Genomic DNA, 21,297 nt, shown 5'->3' on the forward strand with positions numbered 1-21,297 from the left:
CCTCAAGGTTAAGTAGCATATATCTGAGATAAACTACGAAGCCAGGACTTCTAATGCCTATATATACTCTTTCCATCAGATATACAAAAAGCAGTTTACCACAATCATAACTTTATCCAGAGAAGACACTGGTTGAGCTCGTTGCTTATTGATTCTAAAACTTTAGCAGGAAAATCTCACTTCCTCTCCAACACAATCAAAATGAAATTGTTTTAACTGTTAAGTTGGTTGCTTCTATGACAGTGGTTCTCAAACTTCACAAGCACTGGAATCACCTGGAGGGCTTGTTAAAACCCAAACTGCTGAGGCCCACTCTGAACATACCTTGATGTGCAGGATGGTGGCTGAGAATTTGCATTTCTACCAAGGAAAGCATTCTGACCTGGTCTTATTTTATTGACTTAGAGGAATGTACTAGACTTCTGTATTTTACTAACTTTCAAGAATCAAGACATTCTTTAGAGTTTAAATATCCTTTTTGGACCTGACTATCCATAAAGCTATGTCATTTAGTCAAGCCGGGGCTATTCTGCTAACCCTTTAGTAAGCAACTTAACTCCATGGTCATGTTTCATTAAAAACCAAGATGCATTAAAGAAATAAATGTTTTTTCAAAGAAGAGAATAAGTAAATATTTTACATCTAGCATAATTAGCTCTTTTCTATCTTTAATCCAAGTTTCTTTACCGAACCCTCCAGGGCTGTGCACCTTCACTGTATTTCAATTGATTCCCTCCATCATGCTTTGTATGTTGGACTTCCTCAATCACTGCCACATATCATCACAGGAAGATTCCAACCTGGCAAGAAGTACTTTCACCTTCTGCTAGACATGAGGACATTAATTCAATAATAGTTTCTGCAAGGAACTAAGATCCTGCATGCCACATGGCTCAGCCAAAAATAATAATAGTTTCCTCAATAAATATTTCTTGTGAATAACTCCAGTCTCTTCTCTATATATATATCACCCTCAAGCTAAACAGTAGGCTAAAAACAAAAGAAGCCTACATGGATGATTGTGTACAACCATACATTATGCATCCACTTACTGTATCTGCTAACACTTAATAGGTTTGGGTTTCAAAATCAACATTCAAAACTTTGTGTCTTAGGTACTTGTTCTAAAGCAGAAAAGAGGACTAGGTCTAGGAATTAGAAACTGGGTTCGCTGGAAATGACTAGCCTCTGCAACCTTAAGCAAGTCACCTAAACTCTCAATTGTCTCATATGTAAAATAGGAGAAATATGATAGATGACTGCCCTCGTCAGTTGCAGCTCTGAAATGTTATGCTATAGACTACAAGTCTTTTATTGTTTGGAAAGGTGACTGCCTGTATTCAACCCTCCCCACCCCACTAATGAAAAGCTGTAAACATTGAACAGGCACTTCATATTTCAACGTGACTGTTTTTTCATCAGTAAAATGCATCGCACAGCTCATGAGCTACTACATGTAAAATGCTTAATACAGCTCCTGCACATGGAAAACACTTGTGTGATAGCTGAGGCTGTTATCATTATTACCAACAAAATAGGAGCAAACAGAAAAAGCTGTCCATTTGTGATTAACTGAGGTATCAAGAACGTACAGAGCATCCTATGTAATGAATAGGCCAAAAAACAACCACAGCCACCTTCTGAGGAAAGCAATCAGGAGTTCTCCACCTAGCCTTGTGTCATGTGACCCCAATAGCTTAGCTACATGTGAAAGGATGAAGAATGGGCCTCTGTGCCAATGGCAGCCATTTTTAGAACTGGACATGAGGGAGCCTAGCAGACCCCAACAGAAGTGACTCTATATTGGATAATAACTAATCAATCCAATTAGAGTCTATTTGAATATGAGACATAAAGATTGTACTATAATCTGTAGCAGCAGATGACACTAGTTCATGGTATAAAAAAAGACAAATAGAAGCTAAGTCATAAGAACGTGACCAGAAAAGCGGCAGTAGGTTCGGCACCTGAGGGGAATGGCATTTACTAGAGTTGCCAGTGAGTCACCAAAGCAAAAAGAGGGCCAAGGGAGTTACTGCTCTTCTAGTTGATGAGGAAAGACTGGTGTTAGAGGAGTTTTCACACGTTCCTATAGATCCTCAGAAGGGCCTCGGGAAGAAGGGAAAAGGAGGAGGAAGTGTCAGAGGGGCAGAAGAGGGGAAAAAGGCTGGCAGAGATCAGCCCCCTAACCTTCACTTGAATCGGTGAAGCTCAATTTTTATGTTTTATAAATATTGATTTCACCTGAAAATGGTTTCCACTGCTTGGCAGGAGGGAGGTAAAGGGCAGGGGCTATGGATTGAGTAAACACCTTGTTAGCTCTCAGAAACTGTTTCATCACAACTGCAGAGATCGACTGTGTTGGGCTTCCTTCCCTCCCCAAGAATCCAAAACAAACAGACCTCCATCACCTGAGGTAGCCTGAGTGCATCTCCATGCCTTAAAACCAGAACAGGTGGAACCAATGTTCTTTGCCATTTTGTACTCCATTAAAACTTTATGCAAAAACAGTTTATTGCCATTAACTACATTTAAATAAAATCTTCTGGGTGAGAAAGATTTTAATAAGTATAAATATTTTCTGATGCCTAGTATACACACTGATCGCAAACATACTTACTGATCCAAAACTGCTGCTCAATCACTTTTTTTTACTCAAGTATAGTTGATTTACAATGTGTCAATTTCTGTACAAAGTGATCTAGTTACACATATATACAGTCTTTTTTTAATATTCTTTTCCATTATGATTTAGCATAGGATACTGAATATACTTCTCTGTGCTATACAGTAGGACCTTGTTTTTTATCCATTCCATATATAATAGCTTACATCTGCTAATCCCAACCTCCCACTCCATCCCTCTCCCAACCCCCTCCCCCTTTGCAACCACAAGCCTGTTCTCTATCACTTCTTAATTTAACTCTAATTTCACCTTCTCTCCCTTCCAATTTAAAAGAGAGGAAGGAGAGTACAACTCTAATTTATCCTTTATTTTTCTTAGTGATAGATATTCCCCACAGTTCTAAAGTTTAAGCCAACTTGACAAAACCTATTTTAAAAAACAACAAACTTCTCTTTATACACAAGTTTCATCTCTTCCCATCTTTCCTCAGGATCACCCTATCAGTTACCCTTTTCTCTCATATGTTCATCTGCTTCCTCTCAACAGGATGCCTCACATCTACATTTCAAGTCTCAATCATCTTTAAAATACACACAAGCAAACAAACCAAAAGCATTCCTTCAATCACTCTCAAGCTACTATCAGCCCCCTTCTTTCTTTCCACTTCTCCAACTCCCAACCCACACTCCCTCCCATTAGCTGCCAGTATTTCTCATATGTAAACTGCAATGGCCTTCTTACTGTTCCCCCCAATCTTCTGACCCCTGCCCCAACGTATTCTTCCCAGTGATCCGGGATGAGCTTCTCAAAATACAATCTCATGTCACACCTACAGATTTGATGAATGTGAAGAGAACAAACACATATTAAGTTTGGTTTATGCTCTCAATAATTGAAGAGCATATTTTGGGCCTATGAAAATTTACAAATCTTTGGGAATGGACAATGAATAACTGGTAAAATCATTTATGGGATAGAGATTGCAAAGATGGGTAAATTCTTACCATCCACATAAATGACTGCTAAGGCACGAAGACAAGCTTTAAACCAGTGATAACCACTGACATTTTTATCAAACACAGCTAAAGCCCACTACCGCTGTAATATTATATTTTACTCACGTAGACCTTTGCTATATAACGTAGTGGCCACTAGCCACATGTAGCTCTTGAAATATATCTAGTCCAAATTGAAACGTGCTGAGAGTATAAAACATACCATGTTTTTGACTTTAAAGCACAAAACAATGTAAAATATCAATAACTGTTATGTTGATTATGTGTTGAAAGATATTTTGTATATACGGTGTTAAATATATTATTAAAATTAATTTCACCTGATTTTTTTCCATATGGCTACTGCAAAATTTTAAATTACATGTGGCACAAATATTTGCATTCAACAGTGCTGATCTAATCATTATAATTTATTCAAGAATGGCTAATAATTTCACTTTCATCCATTTGGGCAAATTCAGTATGTTACAAAAAGGAAAACAAACTCAGACTTAAAGCTAAATTCCCTCGAAGTTTTCCAAAATACAAAAGATGACAAGAGACCTGATCAGAAGTTTTCCAAGCCAACGTTCTTATACAACACGGTAGCAGACTTTCACCAGACTTTTTCACTTTCCTCACACTTTTTCACGATACCAGGAGACAATAATTTAAATACTTTTTTAAATTCAGAAAAAAATGAATATTTACAATTCTATCAAGGAAACCTATGGGAAATTGAAGACCGCTAAAGCCAAGACAGACTGAAGGAGAGAGAAAGAATTCATCTAGTTTAGCACAATACTAGATTTTTTAATTATCTCATGTAATCCTCAGATCACCCCTATGACTTAGATTCTGTATCCTTTCTTTCACTGCTGAGAATACTAGCTCAGAGATATTTAAGTAATTTGCCCAAAGTCATATAGTTAACAAGTGACATGGTCAAGATTCAATTTCAAATCTGACTCCAAAGACCAAGTGTTTAGAAGAAAATCTGATAAAGAATACAAATTTATGTTTCAAACAATATGTCTTCAAAAGAAAAAGGCTGAATTAAACACTGCATTGCTCCACAAAACTTAATTAAAATACTCAACAGCTCTGCTTAATCCAATCAATATTACACACTAGACTAGGCAACTTGATTAAACGAGAAAAGTCCCAAACTAGGGACTATGAGAGGTACTACCTTCAGAGAGTAAAATTTTTTTCCTACTCTATACTTCTCAAAGCTATTGTAATCATATGAATTTAAAACACACTGAGAATTTCAAGGGGGGAGGGGGAACTACTACAAGAAGCCATTAAAAATCTCCGCAAGACTCTAAAACAACATTTAGCAAAACTTCTGTAACTCATTATAAAGGGTGCTTAATAATCACTAGGAATTATTCAATAAATCATGATGTTGAAAAATTAATATTCATTGTCACTGCAAGTCATGACAAGCTTAACTAATTTTTCATGGACCAGATCGCTCCTTAGTAAATTAGAAACAACTGAAGCAAACACACCCAAGCGGATTTACCTCATAAGTGCAACTTAAAAGTTAACAAACCACACCTTAAATTGCAATTTTTGTCCATGTTAACACCAGCATTAAGTGCCAAAAAAAAATTATTTCCCTATCTAGCCCCTCTACATTCTAAAGGAAGAATTCTTTGGAAACAAAACATAATTTCTGAACATAATATAATATGGTGAAAATTTCATCCAGATAATTAATGATCTATGGAAGGGACTTAAATAATATAGAAAGCAAGAAACTCTAGTTTCTTAGTCCACAGTCAAAATGAAATTAAGAGATCTGGTGCTTTCTATTCTATATTATATTGTGTATATATATGTTCTATTTTATATTGCCAACAGCACTCTGAGCAGTTGCTTTAAGAAATCCTCTATCCTTATTAAAGCCATTCATGGAATAGTTTTCATCCAAGTTCTGTAATTCCTGACTAAACTTGGAACTATTAACCTCTGTGTCTGAATTTTCCCATCTATAAAATGAGGGAGGCAAACTATAACAACACCTAAGCTTTCTGCCTCAGACTCTGCATTCAGGGGAACTGAGGCTACAATACCGACCAATTCTTTCTCCTTCAAAGCACTTAATGACACATTATGTCTCCCAACTCAAGTGTGGATCCTTAACATCAGGGACTTCTTCATCTCTGTATTCCTAGCGACTATCACAGTGTCTGATTCACTTTCAGTGCTCCATAAATTTTTGGCTAAATAAATAATGTACTCTTGTTCCATTTTCAATGATAATAACCTCTTAAAGACAACTGAATTGGAAACTGTTTAATCTCTAATACAGCAATTACACAAAAACTTTAAGTAACTATAAAGACCTTATCAAACTGGCAAATACTACAGTTTAAATATAATGGTGATAAAGACTGAGAATATGCTTAGCCTGTTTTTCAAATTATGCCACTGGATCCACATTAACCATCTAACCAAAATAACAGAAAATAGTCCACTGGCAAAAGAATTAGCAAATGCCATGAGATATCACTAAAGTAAAGGGGTCCTACAATTCCAAACTGCATATTTATTATGTGGCACCATTTTTGAGCTACGTGAATTACATGAAAGCCAGACAAAAAAAGACAATATGTCTAAAGATAGAGCAGTGGCTAGAAACCTGAACAAATGACTTCTTAAACCAACAGGGTAAAGAACTGAACATTAAGATAGTAGCAAAGTGTCCTACATCTATAATAAATCCTTAAGAAAGATTTTAAAAGTTAAGTAACTTTAGAGAACTGACATCTCTGACCATATACAAAAATTAACTCAGAATGAATCAAAGCCCAAAATATATGCACTAAAATTATAAAACTCTTAGAAGAAAACACAGGAGTAAATCTTCATGACCTTGGGTTAGACAATGTCTTCTGAGATATAACACCAAAAGCACAAGCAACAGAAGACAAAAACAGATAATTGGACTTCAGCAAAATTTAAAACTTTCCTGCTATAAAGTACACCATCAAGAAAATAAAAAGACAACCTACAAAATTGGAGAAAATTTTCACATATATTTGATAAGTGACCTGTATCTAGAATATATATTAAAAAAACTTTATCTCAGTAATAAAAAAGACAACAATTTTTAAATGGGCAAAGGATCTGAATAGACATTTCTCTAAAGAAAATGTACAAATGGCCACTAAGCACATGAAAAGACACTCAGCATCACTAGCTATCAGGGAAATGCAAATCAAAACCATAATGAGATACCACTTCACACTACTAGAATAGCTATAATAAAAAAGATAGTATTGGCAAGGATGTCAAAAAACTAGAATCCTTACACTCTCCTGGTAAGAATGTAAAATGGTACAGCCATTTTGGAAAATACTTTGGCAATTACCAAATGACCTAGCAATTCCACTCGTAGGTATACATCCATACGTCCACTTATAAAAAACTTGTACAAATATTCATAGCAGCATGATTCCTAACAGCCAAAAGTTGGAAACAACCCAAATTTATATCAACTGACAAATGTACAAATAAAATGTAGTATACCCACACAATGGAATTATAATTTGACAATAAAAAGAAATGAAGTCCTGATACGTGCTATAATATGGATGAACCTTAAACACATGATGCTATATGAAAGCTACCAGTCATAAAGACTACATACTGTATGATTCCATTTGAAATGTCCAGAAAGAATATTAGTGGCTGCCTAGTGCTGGAGAAGTTGGGAGGGAAATGTGGAATGGCTGCTAAAGGGTATGGGGTTTCTTTTTGGGGTGATGAAAATGTTCAAAAATTGACAGTAGTAATGACTGCACAACTGTGAAAATACTAAAAATCACTAAATTGTACCCGTTAAATTGGTGAACTGTATGGTATATGAATTATATCTCAAAGTTGTGTTTTAAAAAGATAATCAAAAAAAATAATCAGATGTAACATTTCTTGGAAGAAATGTTGCCAACCACCTATAAATCCATGTCTTCAAAATCTAAGTACCAAATCACTCACTGCCCTTATTAAATAGAGAAACGTTCATTAGGAAAGTAAAAAGGGATGGGGTAGGGGAATTGGCAAACGGGGACTACAATGACACCAGAGTTTGAATACTTACAAACTGGATACTTTATTTTAGCATTCTGTTATATGGAATCATGAAAATTTCTTCTGAAATTTGAGAAATTGGGTAGCTAAAAGAGCTAGGCGCCCCAATACTAATGCACAGACATAAAAAGAAAAAGGCTGATCACAAAGAACAGGAAAATATTGGTCATATGTCTGTTCAACTGACTGCCAAGCTCAAATGACCACTAATGAATGAGCCACTGAACTAATATCCTAAGGATGGGAGGACATCCCTTATTTCCAATAAACTCTCAAGAGATTTTTGCAACAAAAAGTTTGTTTTATCATACATAGTGGTTCTCCACCAAGATTAATGAGTTTTACTGTCATTCATATTAAATACTGAAATAGCAAAACAATTACCGCTAAATGTGGCAAGAAAAAACCTGTGAAAAAATTTTTTAAAGTCTTAGTATTTTGGTCATATTATAGGCAGTCAACCTTTTTTTTTTTTTAACATCTTTATTGGAGTATATTTGCTTTACAATGGTGTGTTAGTTTCTGCTGTATAACAAAGTGAATCAGCTATACATATACATGTCCCCATATCTCCTCCCTCTTGCGTCTCCCTCCCACCCTCCCTATCCCACCCCTCTAGGTGGACACAAAGCACCACCGAGCTGATCTCCCTGTGCTATGTGGGGCTTCCCACTAGCTAGCTACTTTACATTTGGTAGTGTATATATGTCCGTACCACTCTCTCACTTCGTCCCAGCTTACCCTTCCCCTTCCCCGTTTCCTCAAGTCCATTCTCTACATCTGCATCTTTATTCCTGTCCTGCCCCTAGGTTCTTCAGAACCTTTTTTTTTTTTTTAGATTCCATATATATGTGTTAGCATACAGTATTTTTCTCTTTCTGACTTACTTCACTCTGTATGACAGACTCTAGGTCCATCCACCTCACCACAAATAACTCAATTTCATTTCTTTTTATAGCTGAGTAATATTCCATTGTATATATGTGCCACATCTTCTTTATCCATTCATCTGTCGATGGACACTTAGCTTGCTTCCATCTCCTGGCTACTGTAAATAGAGCTGCAATGAACACTGTAGTACATGACTCTTTTTGAATTATGGTTTTCTCAGGGTATATGCCCAGTACTGAGATTGCTGGGTCATATGGTAGTTCTATTTTTAGTTTTTTAAGGAACCTCCATACTGTTCTCCATAGTGGTTGTATCAATTTACATTCCCACCAGCAGTGCAAAGGGTTCCCTTTTCTCCACAACCTCTCCAGCATTTATTGTTTGTAGATTTTTTGATGATAGCCATTCTGACTGATGTGAGGTGATACCTCATTGTAGTTTTGATTTGCATTTCTCTAACGATTAGTGATGTTGAGCATCCTTTCATGTGTTTGTTGGCAATACATTTTGGAGAAATGTCTGTTTAAGTCTTCTGCCCATTTTTGGACTGGGTTGTTTGTTTTTTTGATATTGAGCTGCATGAGCTGCGGCAGTCAACTTTTAAATGTAGTTTCTCCATCTCAGATTAAATATGTTTTACAGAACATTTATTTATTTTTGGCTGTGTTGTGTCTTCATTGCTGTGCACGGGCTTTCTCTAGTTGCAGAGAGCGGGGGCTACTCTTCATCACAGTGCACAGGCTTCTCATTGCAGTGGCTTCTCTTGTTGCATGAGCTCTAGGTGCGGGCTTCAGTGGTTGTGGCTCGTGGGCTCCAGAGCACAGGCTCAGTAGTTGTGGCACACGGGCTTAGTTGCTTCACGGCATGTGGGATCTTCCCGGACCAAGGCCCGAACCTGTGTCCCCTGCACTGACAGGCAGATTCTTAACCACTGCGCCACCAGGGAAGCCCCCAGAACATTTTCTTATGAAATGATTTCTGGCTAAATGACCTACTCTTGTTAACTTAGTGGTTAAGCTCTTCAGACCAGTAATTAAAATCATACCACCAAATCCAAATCTACAACAATATATCCATGGAGAGAAAATGTTCAGAGTTCCAACTGTGACACCAGGGATTCATCTCCTGCTAGCTTCCCATCATGTCAAAAAGTAATCATAATCACAACTTTAAAAAATATTAGACTCAAATATAATAAAAAGAACACTAGATATCCTTTTCAAAAACCATCAACATTAAACAACCAAGTGTACAACTTTCCAACATTTAAACAAAGTTTACATCACAAGGTGATTTGTCATAAAAGTAAAATGAGCTCTCATTATTATTACCCTCAGTTCAAGTTGTGATATATAATAGCTTCTAAAATCCCCACACTTTGTAAGACAACCAGTAATTTCTATGTTTTGTTTTTGTTGTTATTTGTTAATACCAAAAGTTTAAAAGTTAATAAAAATTAGAGTCTGCCTTAGGAAACATAGGCAATTTAGGGATAAAATAAACGAGAAGAATAAATAATCACATGTTGCAACCAAAGATAATCTTGCACCATAATTTATTTCCTTTATCTGTTATTTTAAGAGCTTCCCATCTTTGTCTTAATTCAAAAGCTAAACTTCTGGAACTATAAGAAATGTAAAAAAATAAAAAAATAAATACTGAAGGCAGAAAAATTAAGCAATTTGCCTAAGGTCACCTAGCTAGGAGGCGAACAAGCAAATCTAGGCTGCCTGGTTCCAAAGCCACCCTTTTACCAACTCCCCTGGGCCACCTCTGTAAACTTCATTAACTTCTTCCTCTAAGCCCCCAGCACCAGCCTAAGAACACAGAAATGTTTGTCTGCAATATATATAGCTCACAGAATATTTTCTTATGGACTCAACCCTAAATGGTGGTTAAGTTCCCCCTGAGATTCAAATATAAACATTTCCATAAAAATTTTTTTAATCAAGTAGAAAAAGCATGTAACACTTCTTTGAAGCTTAGGGAATACATTAATTTACATTTTTATAATATGCCACTTACTTGTAAGCAATTCACTAAAATTTATGACTATTTGAGATGCCAAAAATTAGGTATGCTAGGCCATAAATAAAACCACAAGACTGGCTAAATCAACCAAAAGAAGCATCAACAGCTTCGGGAAAATTGCTAAATGGTAGTAAAATTACACTCGTACACCAGCCCCTGCCGTGACTGGCCCATATTCTTGATGCTTTTTTCCTATCACCTACCACCTTCCACATATATTCCTCATCACTATATGAGAATTCTAACCACCATTGGAGGGTTCCCACAGATAAAATGACTGCCAGTAGCATATATACAACTCTGCCTTTGCTTATTTCTCTTGAACAAAGTGGAAACATCCAGTATTTGTTGTGTACATATTGTTTTTTCTATGATATGCATTGTTTTGGCTGTGTTTGATAAGAAAAAATCTTTACTAGCTACATATACTAAATCACTTGCATTCAAATGTCTGATTTATTTTTCTTCTATTAACAATCAATTTAGAATTATAATGCATACCTATCACAAATCCTTTCTTCCTAGTTTGATCTCACCAATACTCAAAATGCACTACACTTTATAATATACACTTATTTGCTTTATTCTTTTAAGAGGTTCCAACATTTTTTTTGCTGATATGCAAAAAAAATTCACTAATTCATCTGTACTCTGTAAAATAAATGGAAGTGTCTCTTTTAAAGAAAAGGAAAAGTATCAAGTTGGTAATATTGATGTATTTAGAATTACATTCTAAAAACAAGTATAAAACCCACTATTACACTTTTTTTTTTTTTTTTAAGTTTTGAAACAAGCAGAGATTAGAAGGAGTTGCAACACTAGCTCTGGCAATTTGGGAAGCTGGGAGAGCTGATATATATACTCTAGGGATTTCAGCAGGTACTTGGGAGCCATTTTGCATGAAATATGAAGGGCTTTTTAAACTAAAATATTTCATTTCTTTTGCAAGAACACAGATTAAGAATAGAGATTTTTCAACGAGGGTGCCAAGACCATTCAAAGGAGAAAGAACAGTCTGTTCAACAAATGGTGTTGGAACAACTGGATATCCACATTCAAAAGAATGAAGTTTGGGCTTCCCTGGTGGCGCAGTGGTTGAGAGTCCGCCTGCCGATGCAGGGGACATGGGTTCGTACCCCGGTCTGGGAAGATCCCACATGCCGCGGAGCGGCTCGGCCCGTGAGCCATGGCCACTGAGCCTGCGCATCCAGAGCCTGTGCTCCGCAACGGGAGAGGCCACAACAGTGAGAGGCCCGCGAACCGCCAAAAAAAAAAAAAAAAAAAAAAAAAAAAAAAAAGAATGAAGTTTGACCTTACTTCACACCCTATACAAAAATTAACTCAAAATGAATCATAAAGCTAAACGTAAGAGCTAAAACTATAAAGCTCTTGGAAGAAAACACAGGGATAAATGTTCATTACCTCAGGTTTGGCAAAGGATTCTTGGATATAGTATCAAAACAAAAGCCACTAAATATAGATAATTTGACCTTAATCAGAATTTAGAACTTTTGTGCTTCAAAGGACATTAACAAGAAAGTAAAAAAGTAATCGACAAAATGGGAGCAAATATTTGTAAACTGTATATCTGGATAAAGGATTTATATCCAAAATATATTTTTAAAAATCATTTATAACTCAATACTAAAAAGACAAATAACCCAATTTTAAAATGGGCAAAGGATCTGAATAGACATTTCTCCAAAGATGATATACAAATGGCCAATAAGCACATAAAATATGTTCAACATCATACAGTCATCAGAGGAATGCAAATCAAAACCAAAATTAGATACTTCACACTCACTAGGATGGCTACAATTATTAACAGGTAACAACAAATGTTGACTAGGATGTAGAGAATGCGGAACCCTCATACACTGCTGGCGGGAATATAAAATGGCGCAGCCACTTTGGAAAACTGTCTGGCAGTTCCTCAAATGATTCAACATTGTTACCAGAAGACCCAGAGATGCTACTCCTAGGTATATACCCAACAGAAATTAAAACAAGTGTTCAAACAAAAACTTGTATACAGATCTTTATAGCACCATTATTCATAATAGTCAAAAGGTGGAAACAACCCAAATGTCCATCAACTGATGAACTGGCATTACTAATGCTTATAAGCACCCCATGCCAAACGCCAGGGAGGGGATTATTGAGATTGCTATCTGCATACACACTTACAAGGATTTCTTTTGGCATTTCTTGCACAGGGAAGACACTCAGTACAAAGTCAAATCCAACCAACCTCCACATCGTCTTTTATGCCCATACCTATTAAAAGTTGGGAAATTTCCTTCTTGTGACTTAAAAACATCCCATAGCGCTTGGACTTTCATTACCACCAAAAACTAAGTACAACTTTAATTATATCATGTAGACCTCTTCTATCATTTTTATCTGTATTCGGTCTAAATACAGGTCTTTCTCTTTTTTCATAAATTTATTTATTTTTGGCTGCATTGGGTCTTCGTTGCTGCGCGCAGGCCTTCTCTAGTTCCTGTGAGCGGGGCTACTCTTCGTTGTGGTGCACAGGCTTCTTGTGGCGGCTTGTCTTTGATGTGGAGCACAGGCTCTAGGCACGCAGACTTCAGTAGTTGTAGCACGTGGACTCAGTAGTTGTGGCTCGCAGGCTCTAGAGCACAGGGTCAGGAGTTGTGGTGCCCGGACTTAGTTGCACTGTGGTATGTGGGACCTTCCCGGACCAGGGCTCAAACTCGTGTCCCCTGCATTGGCAGGTGGATTCTTAACCACTGTACAACCAGGGAAGTCCCTAAATACAGGTTTCTTTTTTTTTTTTTTTGACTGCATTGGGTCTTCATTGCTGCGCGCAGCTTTCTCTTTGTTGCATAGGCTTCTCAGTGCGGTGGCTTCTCTTGTTGTGGAGCACGGGCTCTAGGTGCGTGGGCTTCAGCAGTTGTGGCTCGTGGGCTCTAGAGCGCAGGCTCAGTAGTTGTGGTGCATGGACATAGTTGCTTCACGGCATGTGGGATCTTCCCCGACCACAGACCGAACCCATATCCCCAGCATTGGCAGGCAGATTCTTAACCACTGCGCCACCAGGGAAGTCCCTACAGGTTTGATTCTATCACTATTTGGGCAAGAAGATATTGCTTTGCATTTACCTTTAGGCAATTCTGGTTGAAAGAAACAGACTCTGCACACAGAAAGAAGGATGCCAGGTTTCACAGAGGCTGGAATTCTTCAAAACATGGCAATATCTCTTGTAGTGCAAGAGCAGCTCGAATAAGGGACTGGAATTCTATAAAATGACCAGAAGGCCTGGTCAGACGATTCCTACTCTACTGCTTCATGATTTGCATGATAGATAATTTGGCTCTTTCCTCATGTCTTTCCGTGGTTATTCCCGCTACAACTACCTGACTTTTTCTCTGTGCTCTCACAGAGAAAGATAGCTCCTGAGAAAGATAGCTCAGTTAACTATCACTGTTCTCGTTGGGGCAAAGTTTTTGGACCAAGCGATCTTATCTGCTCCTGATCAGCTCAAAGACTGGCCTCTGCTTGATAAGATCAGTCAGCTAAGACCAGCATGGCAAGTATCACACAGAAAAGGACATGATCCCCTATGTGTAAGTAATCACTTCAGGCTGCTCCCTCAGTAGATGCTGGGGCTCAGAGCATAGCATCCTAGAACATAAACCCTCTTCTCTGAGATGATCAGACTCAATTCCAATATCCAGTGCATTAAAACATGAGAGAATTTACGCATTCACAAAATGGTCCATAAGGGCACAAAAATGTAACAATTGGAGAGTTTTAAAGTAGAAAAAGAACTTGAGACACAACTGTCTGCCTTAGCATCTGTGATAGGTCATTGAAACTCTGTTTGAATTCCTTCAGGTGCTGGGGAACTCCGTACCAAAAGAGCATTATCAGGCTATTCTAATAGATTTTTTTAAATCTTTATGTTAGGACAAAATCTATTTTCATACGAACTCTGCCAATTGGCCTTTTTTTCCTGAAGCAAGAACACATTTATTCATTCAACCAGCTAAGAACCCTTCAAGCATCTGTATATCTCAAACTTCCCTTTAGCCTTCTGTAGACTAAACCCATTGAGTAAACTTAATTTTCCTAGGACTTGATTCCAGACCCATGGTCATTCTGTCTTCTTCTTGGGAACAACCTATCTTGTTCAAACCAGTCTTCAAATACGCACTGGGAACTGAAGACAATATTCACTGGATGCACAAGAACAGAATACTGTAGATTCATTTTTAAGAACTGGTCACTAACTTCACTAATCCAATATATATTTTCAGGTACTACATAACACTGTGATTCATATTAAGAAAATATCCAGTAAGTTTCCCGGATCTGCATTCGACACTAGTAAATATTAACTGCCCTCCAAAAAACCTTTCTGGTTGGGGAGGGGGGGGGCAACATCAGCAAAAGAACAGTTTACATTCAAAATTTTCACACTCACCATCATTTCTTTTACAATTATTGTTAAAGCCAAGGACCAAAATAAAACATGCTCAAACACTAGTTTTGTCTTTTAGCATTTGTGAGAGGTACCCCGCCCACACTAGCAGCCTCCCATTGTACCTGCCTGGGAGCTTACATTGCCGTAGAAGATACTCAATCTAGACAAAAGGTTTTCACATATCTTAAGAGCGTTGATCCAGGGCTTCCCTGGTGGTGCAGTGGTTGAGAGTCCGCCTGCCGATACAGGGGACACAGGTTCGTGCCCCGGTCCAGGAGGATCCCACATGCTGCGGAGCGGCTGGGCCCGTGAGCCATGGCCGCTGAGCCTGCGCGTCCGGAGCCTGTGCTCCGCAACGGGAGACACTACAACAGTGAGAGGCCCGCGTACCAAAAAAAAAAAAAAGAGCGTTGATCCATAGCACCCTGACACTATACCCTAAATAAAGAAGACTGTCTGAAAAAGAATTACAGATGTGTTTTAAGCGATAGTTTGAACCCATATAAGATTAACAAATTGTTAAGAGAGTTGTACCAGCCTGGACTAAAAGACACAGAGATATTTCAAATTGAAAAGAGGTTTCTGGGCTCCCAATTTCAATGGGAAGGAAGCAGACTGAAAATACTACTCAGTTACAAACTGGAGTAATTTACAGAAAAGAAGGACTTCTCAGAGGGTAGAGCCAAAAGCAGAAGAAAATAAGATTAGAAAAGACTTCCAAGGTAGTAGAAACTGGGCCCTAATCAAAGAACTCTCATTGCCCCCAAAGTAGGGGACCCTGACTAATGAGCCTGGCTGGATTTCAGACCCGCTGTTTGTACCAGCGACTGCTACATGCCTCCCACTCCTCCATTTGATGGGAGTTCTATTGAGGTTACCCTGTACCTGTCTCACCATTTTACACTGGGTTTATCTTTTCAATTCCTAGGTCTATATCAAGAGGGACGGAGTTCCTTTCATCAAGATGTGAAGTCTAATCCTCCCACTCCTTTTCTGAAGCTGGGCTGGTTTTGTGGCTTGTTTCGACTAAAAGAATGTAGCAGAAACGAACTGACTCAAGAAGCCTTGTGGCTTTCACTCGTCTTCTTGGAACACTGCTACCACCACGTAAAAAGCCCAGCCTATTCCTAGGAAAGGCCACATGAAAGAGCACCAATCGCTGCCCCCACTGACAGCCCCAGGTAACTGCCAGGTAGTTGAGCGAGGACATCTTAAACCATCCCACTCTAGTCAAGCTGCTGGATGACTGAAGCCACATGAGTGACTCTAGACAATAACATTTAAAACAAACTGTCCAGCTAAATGTAGCTCAAATAACAAAATACTGAGCAAGTAATTTTTGTTTCAAGCCACTACATTTGGGGATTACAGTCAATCGTTCCTTGCTATAAGCAGGGTATTGGTTCCAAGAGCCTCCTTGGATACCAAAATCCTCAGATGCTCAAGTCCCTTATATAAACTGGTGTAATGCAAGCCGGCCTCCATATCTGCGGATTTTGCATGTATTTGTTACACGGCAATAGATAACTGAAAACAGAGGTAAATAAAATAATGATGCATCTTAATTTGATGAAATATAATCAGCAGCTCAGTGGACTCTTTTTTAAAATATCAACCTGAGGAAAAGAGAGTGGGAACTCATGTAGTTCACATGAACATAAATACCACAGACCATAAATTACTACCGCTATGTTCCAGATTAATGCTGAAAGATAAAGAAAAAATCCTTTCCTGTTGCTATCCAATCTCCAGTCTTAAAATTTTAAATGGCTAAGGGAAGAGTAGCATCCACTTTATTGTAAATGAAAACAAAACGGGTATCATCCTTGAATCATGGGTCTCTTTTTTTGGCTGCTTTGGGTCTTTGTTGCTGCGTGCGGGCTTTCTCTAGTTGCAGTAAGCGGGGGCCACTCGTTGCGGTTCACGGGCTTCTCATTGTGGTGGCTTCTCTTGTTGCAGAGCATGGACTCTAGGCCTGCGGGCTTCAGTAGTTGCAGCTTGCGGGCTCTAGGGCACAGGCTCAGTAGTTGTGGTGCACAGGTTTAGTTGCTCCACGGCATGTGGGATCTTCCCAGACCAGGGCTCGAAACCCGCGTCCCCTGCATTGGCAGGTGGATTCGTAACCAGTGTACCACCAGGGAAGCCCATGGGTCTCTTTTTAAGACAAAGTTTTCAATTTTCAACTTCAACTAAACTGTTAGGATACTACTGATATTACTGCAACTAAAAAGATAAATAAGAACACTGAATTGTATGCCATTTTAAATAGATTATTTCAATAGAGTAGAATTAATGTTTGAGGCCAGAATAAAATGGACAGTTGCTCAATTTTAATATAGAGTTCTTTTATTATGGAGGAAGCATGTGAAGTGACAAAGCACTAGGATTCAGACAACCTGGGTCTACTCTTAGTAGGGTGACCTAGGGCAAACCACTTAATTATTTTTAGCCTTGATTCCTCAACTATGACCCGCCAAACAGCTACTATTAGCACTCTAGAAGACTCAAAGGTAACATGAACTTCACCAAATTAATAAGCTAAGAATAATATCATCAACTATAATTAAATACAGTTCCTTGAATTCCTATTAATACTACCTATTATTATCTAATTAAAGGCACCATGCATTGAGCACTGATAACACACTAAATGTATGTTCACCTAATCCTATTAACAATCCTTTGGAGAAGGTACTATTGATATCATTCTATTCTACATAATAGTAAACGAAAGGTATAGAGAGGCTAAGTAACTTTCCAAGGTTTCTCAGCTGGTCAGTGACAAAGCCAAGATTAAATGCAGTTTTGGGTTTTTTGTTTGTTTCTTTGTTTGTTTGTTTGTTTTAACTCTTGACCCAAAACTTTTAAGTACTACATGAGAGCCTCAAGTCCAAGCTCCAAACACAAGACAAGAATTTTGGTGAAAGAAATGCAAACAGAGAATACAGAGTGCCATCAGCAACTGACTAGGAATCAGGTGATCTAAATTCCAATGCCAATTCTGCACTACCTACACCTCGATGTAAGACAATGGGCAAGTTAGCAATGGAAATCAAATAGTTTTTAATTAAGAAGAAATTAGGATGGTTGCCAAATGTGAAATATATATTTTGAAAATATGAACTTTATTTTTGAATATTGAAATATTTCAAATATTGAAAATAAGAACAGATTTGAGAAGATGACAATAAGGTAACACAAAGATGCACCTGAGAACTTTTTATATGTAAGTAGAGAGGACCAGAAATGCTATTTCAAGAATCACATTTACATAGAAGGAAACCAACAGTAGAAAGAAGAAAGAATATGCTATAAATGTAAAGCTTTACTTTGAGAGGAGGAAGGGCAGCTGAATTTAAGTAGAAAAATCAAAGGTCAGATACACAATGCTCTGACAGTCACCGAAAATAGGGAAAGATCATAAACAGAAACGTGTACAACCAAGTCTTCTTTAGGCCTAACTTATCCATCCTTTGAAGCATTTTATGAACCTAAATAATCACTGTCCTCTGAATGCACCCACTTATAAAGAACAAAAAGTTTATAATTTTATGCCACAATGAATATTTAAAGCTACTTTTGGGTTTAGAATTATTACAGCAACCTTCTGTACAGCAGAAGAGGAAAGTGTCATGGCAACATTACTTGTCACAGAAAAGCAGTCTGGGCTAAGAAGCCGACAATGTCTCGCCCTAACAAGAGAACTAGCTACGTAAATTAAGCCAGGAAATGGAATGACAGAACAGAAAACAGCCAAACTGTCAGATGCTGAATAAACAGCATCAATGAATTATTTGAATTAGGAAGAGCTAACAGGTTCTTAATGTTATACCTCAAAATATTCTAAAATAATACCCGTTTGGCAAGTGATGAGATGTCTCTTTAGAATGTTTATGATTTAAGAATAATCCGATTTTCCACAACATGGGATGATGGAATACTAAACTTCTGGGGGGAAAAAATTCTACTCAAAGTATAACCATATCCTCTTTAAAACCTAAAAGTTTCAGGCCAGGTGTAGAGAATTTTCTTAAGTGATATCAGAGGCAAAGGAATAGTTGACTGAGTCTATTCTACATTTCTACAGTGAGTCAAGCTGTCAATAATAATCAGAATTATTTAGTTAAGATAATCCTCCATGAAATTAACAGGCAAACAATCAGAAGAGGGATGTTTTTCCTTTTCCAGAATTCTTAATAAGAGATAAAACCAGGAGTAAAAGAGATGTAAATTCAACAAGCCAGAAGTGACCCTTGTAGGACCACAAATTAAAGTTACTATTGTACATAACCAGGAGAAATTAACCAACTTCGAGCAACAGAAACAAATTACACGTGCTAAACAACAGCACTCATTAAGAAACCTGGAGTGGTACTTTTTAAGGTATTTATATAGACGTTGCATTAAGTTAGGCGCAGATAATGAACACCTTAGTCGTCTTCCTTTGCCGGTTTCTATGCCAAGCCCTCTCGAAGCTGGGATCCAAAAGGTATACTCCAAGAAAGAAAGAAGCTCATGTGGGAAATGGTATCCTCATACAGCCCAGAGAACAGCTGACGCACAAGGAGCTTGGAAAATATCCCGTCGTTTACCTTACTAAGAGCGGTTAGGAAGGAAGATGATCGTCCACGTGCACTATTGTTTCCAGGTGTGTTTATTTATATTTAACTTACGCTTTGTTATCAGTACCCTCAACCTCAAGCAAATGGTGGGGAGGAGGGGTGGCAGCGCCGCTGGTGGCACCTGGGCGCAACACAAGTTTAAAAATTAAAAACAAAAACCTTTTATTTTTAATTGCAGCGTACTCGGTGCCCTCACCTCTCCTCCACATCTCTGCCATCACCCACGCAGCTCCTCTCAGCGCCCCCTCGGGTCCCCATGACAACCCCTCCCGAGGGTGAGCCCCCCTCCGCCGCGTCCCGGCCCCCGCCCCTGCCCGGCCAGCCACACTTACCTGACAGGTGACAACTCCACCTGCTCTAGGCTCATCACTCTCCCCGCTCCCGAGAGGCGGGCCGGGAACCCCGAAGCCCCAGGAACCCTCACTCCCGAGCCAGGGCACGACCCTCTCCAGTCGGGGACGCGGGGAGGGCCGGCCGTATGCTGAGCTCAGTAGGTTCCTCTCCGACCCCAAAACGAGTGACGCGTGGGCCGGAGCGCGACCCCCCAGAGGGGTGCGGCGGCCCCAAGCCCCTGTCTTAAGGGGCTGAAGGGGGCCGAGTGGCGGGCGCGAAGGAACTTGTCGGTTTAAACAAACAACGACGCGTCACGGTGGCGGGAGATGCTGGGGACGACGCTCACCTTGAAAGGGTTGTTGAGATCCGGGTCTGCAAACGGGTTACTATCAAAATCCGACATCTCGCGCTCGGCGTCACCCACCCGACCCAGGCGCAGAGAGAGACAGAGAGGAGGCGAGGCCGCCGCCCCCCTGCGCGCTCACGTCGCCGCCGCAGCCGCTGCCGCCGCCGCCGAGCAGATCCGGGTGCAGCTCGCGAGGCCACCCAGCCGGCCGTGCCACTGAGCATGCCCGGTGCGACGAGCTGCCGGACGCCGGCGCCGCTCCTAGTTCGCCATCCCGTTCCTCCGAGCCGCACTCCAGCACTCCGGACTTTAAGTACGACCGAGTAGGAACTAGGGGCGGAGGAAGCTGAGAACAGTGGAAGGAGCGCGGAGGTGTTCTGTGCTAAGCGCATTTGGATGAGCGGAGCGTCCGGCTGGACTTGGTTGTGTTATCGATTTAAAATCGGCGCCGTGTGGCCAAGCATGACTTACGGGAGAGGTGGCACTTTGTTGGCAAGAAAGACGTACACTAAGACCACTTCCCCAGGTTGGGAAGGCTGCTTGGGACGCAGGCTGCACACCTGGGGAAGGAGTGGCAGCTTAACTGGGCTCAGAGGCGCGGAGACCTAGAGAAGCTCCGCACCTGTAACCACAGATAACGCCCGGTGGGGCCTTGTCCTCACTAATGAATTTCGCACACCCCTGATTCCACCTGGAAATCCCTGCCTCCCGTCTTCCGGTTTTTTCCGACTCTGGGTTGCTGCTAAATCACGGAGACCAGCCGTGGTGCTACCGATCCGGACTGGCTCCGCAGACGTTTGGGAAAGAGAGATTCAGTACCAGGGTCCGGCCCTTGGTACCGTTCTCCAGAATCTGCAAAATGGCTACTTCTCCAGAAATGATCGCGGGGTGGC

At 39.5% G+C, this 21,297-nt stretch overlaps 1 protein-coding gene across 1 annotated transcript in view; it reads right to left on the reverse strand.

Annotated features, from left to right (window-relative positions):
• Positions 1-20,622, reverse strand: part of SCAMP1 (secretory carrier membrane protein 1) — a 105,516-nt gene extending 84,894 nt beyond the window's left edge. Inside the window, exon 1 of the mRNA XM_032625464.1 lies at positions 20,405-20,622. Coding sequence (XP_032481355.1) covers positions 20,405-20,461 — 57 coding nt within the window. The 5' untranslated portion in view covers positions 20,462-20,622. The remainder of the gene's footprint in view (positions 1-20,404) is intronic.
• Between the last annotated feature and the right edge of the window lie 675 nt (positions 20,623-21,297).

Source organism: Phocoena sinus, chromosome 3 (genome assembly GCF_008692025.1).
Source record: "Phocoena sinus isolate mPhoSin1 chromosome 3, mPhoSin1.pri, whole genome shotgun sequence".
Classification (NCBI taxonomy): domain Eukaryota; kingdom Metazoa; phylum Chordata; class Mammalia; order Artiodactyla; family Phocoenidae; genus Phocoena; species Phocoena sinus.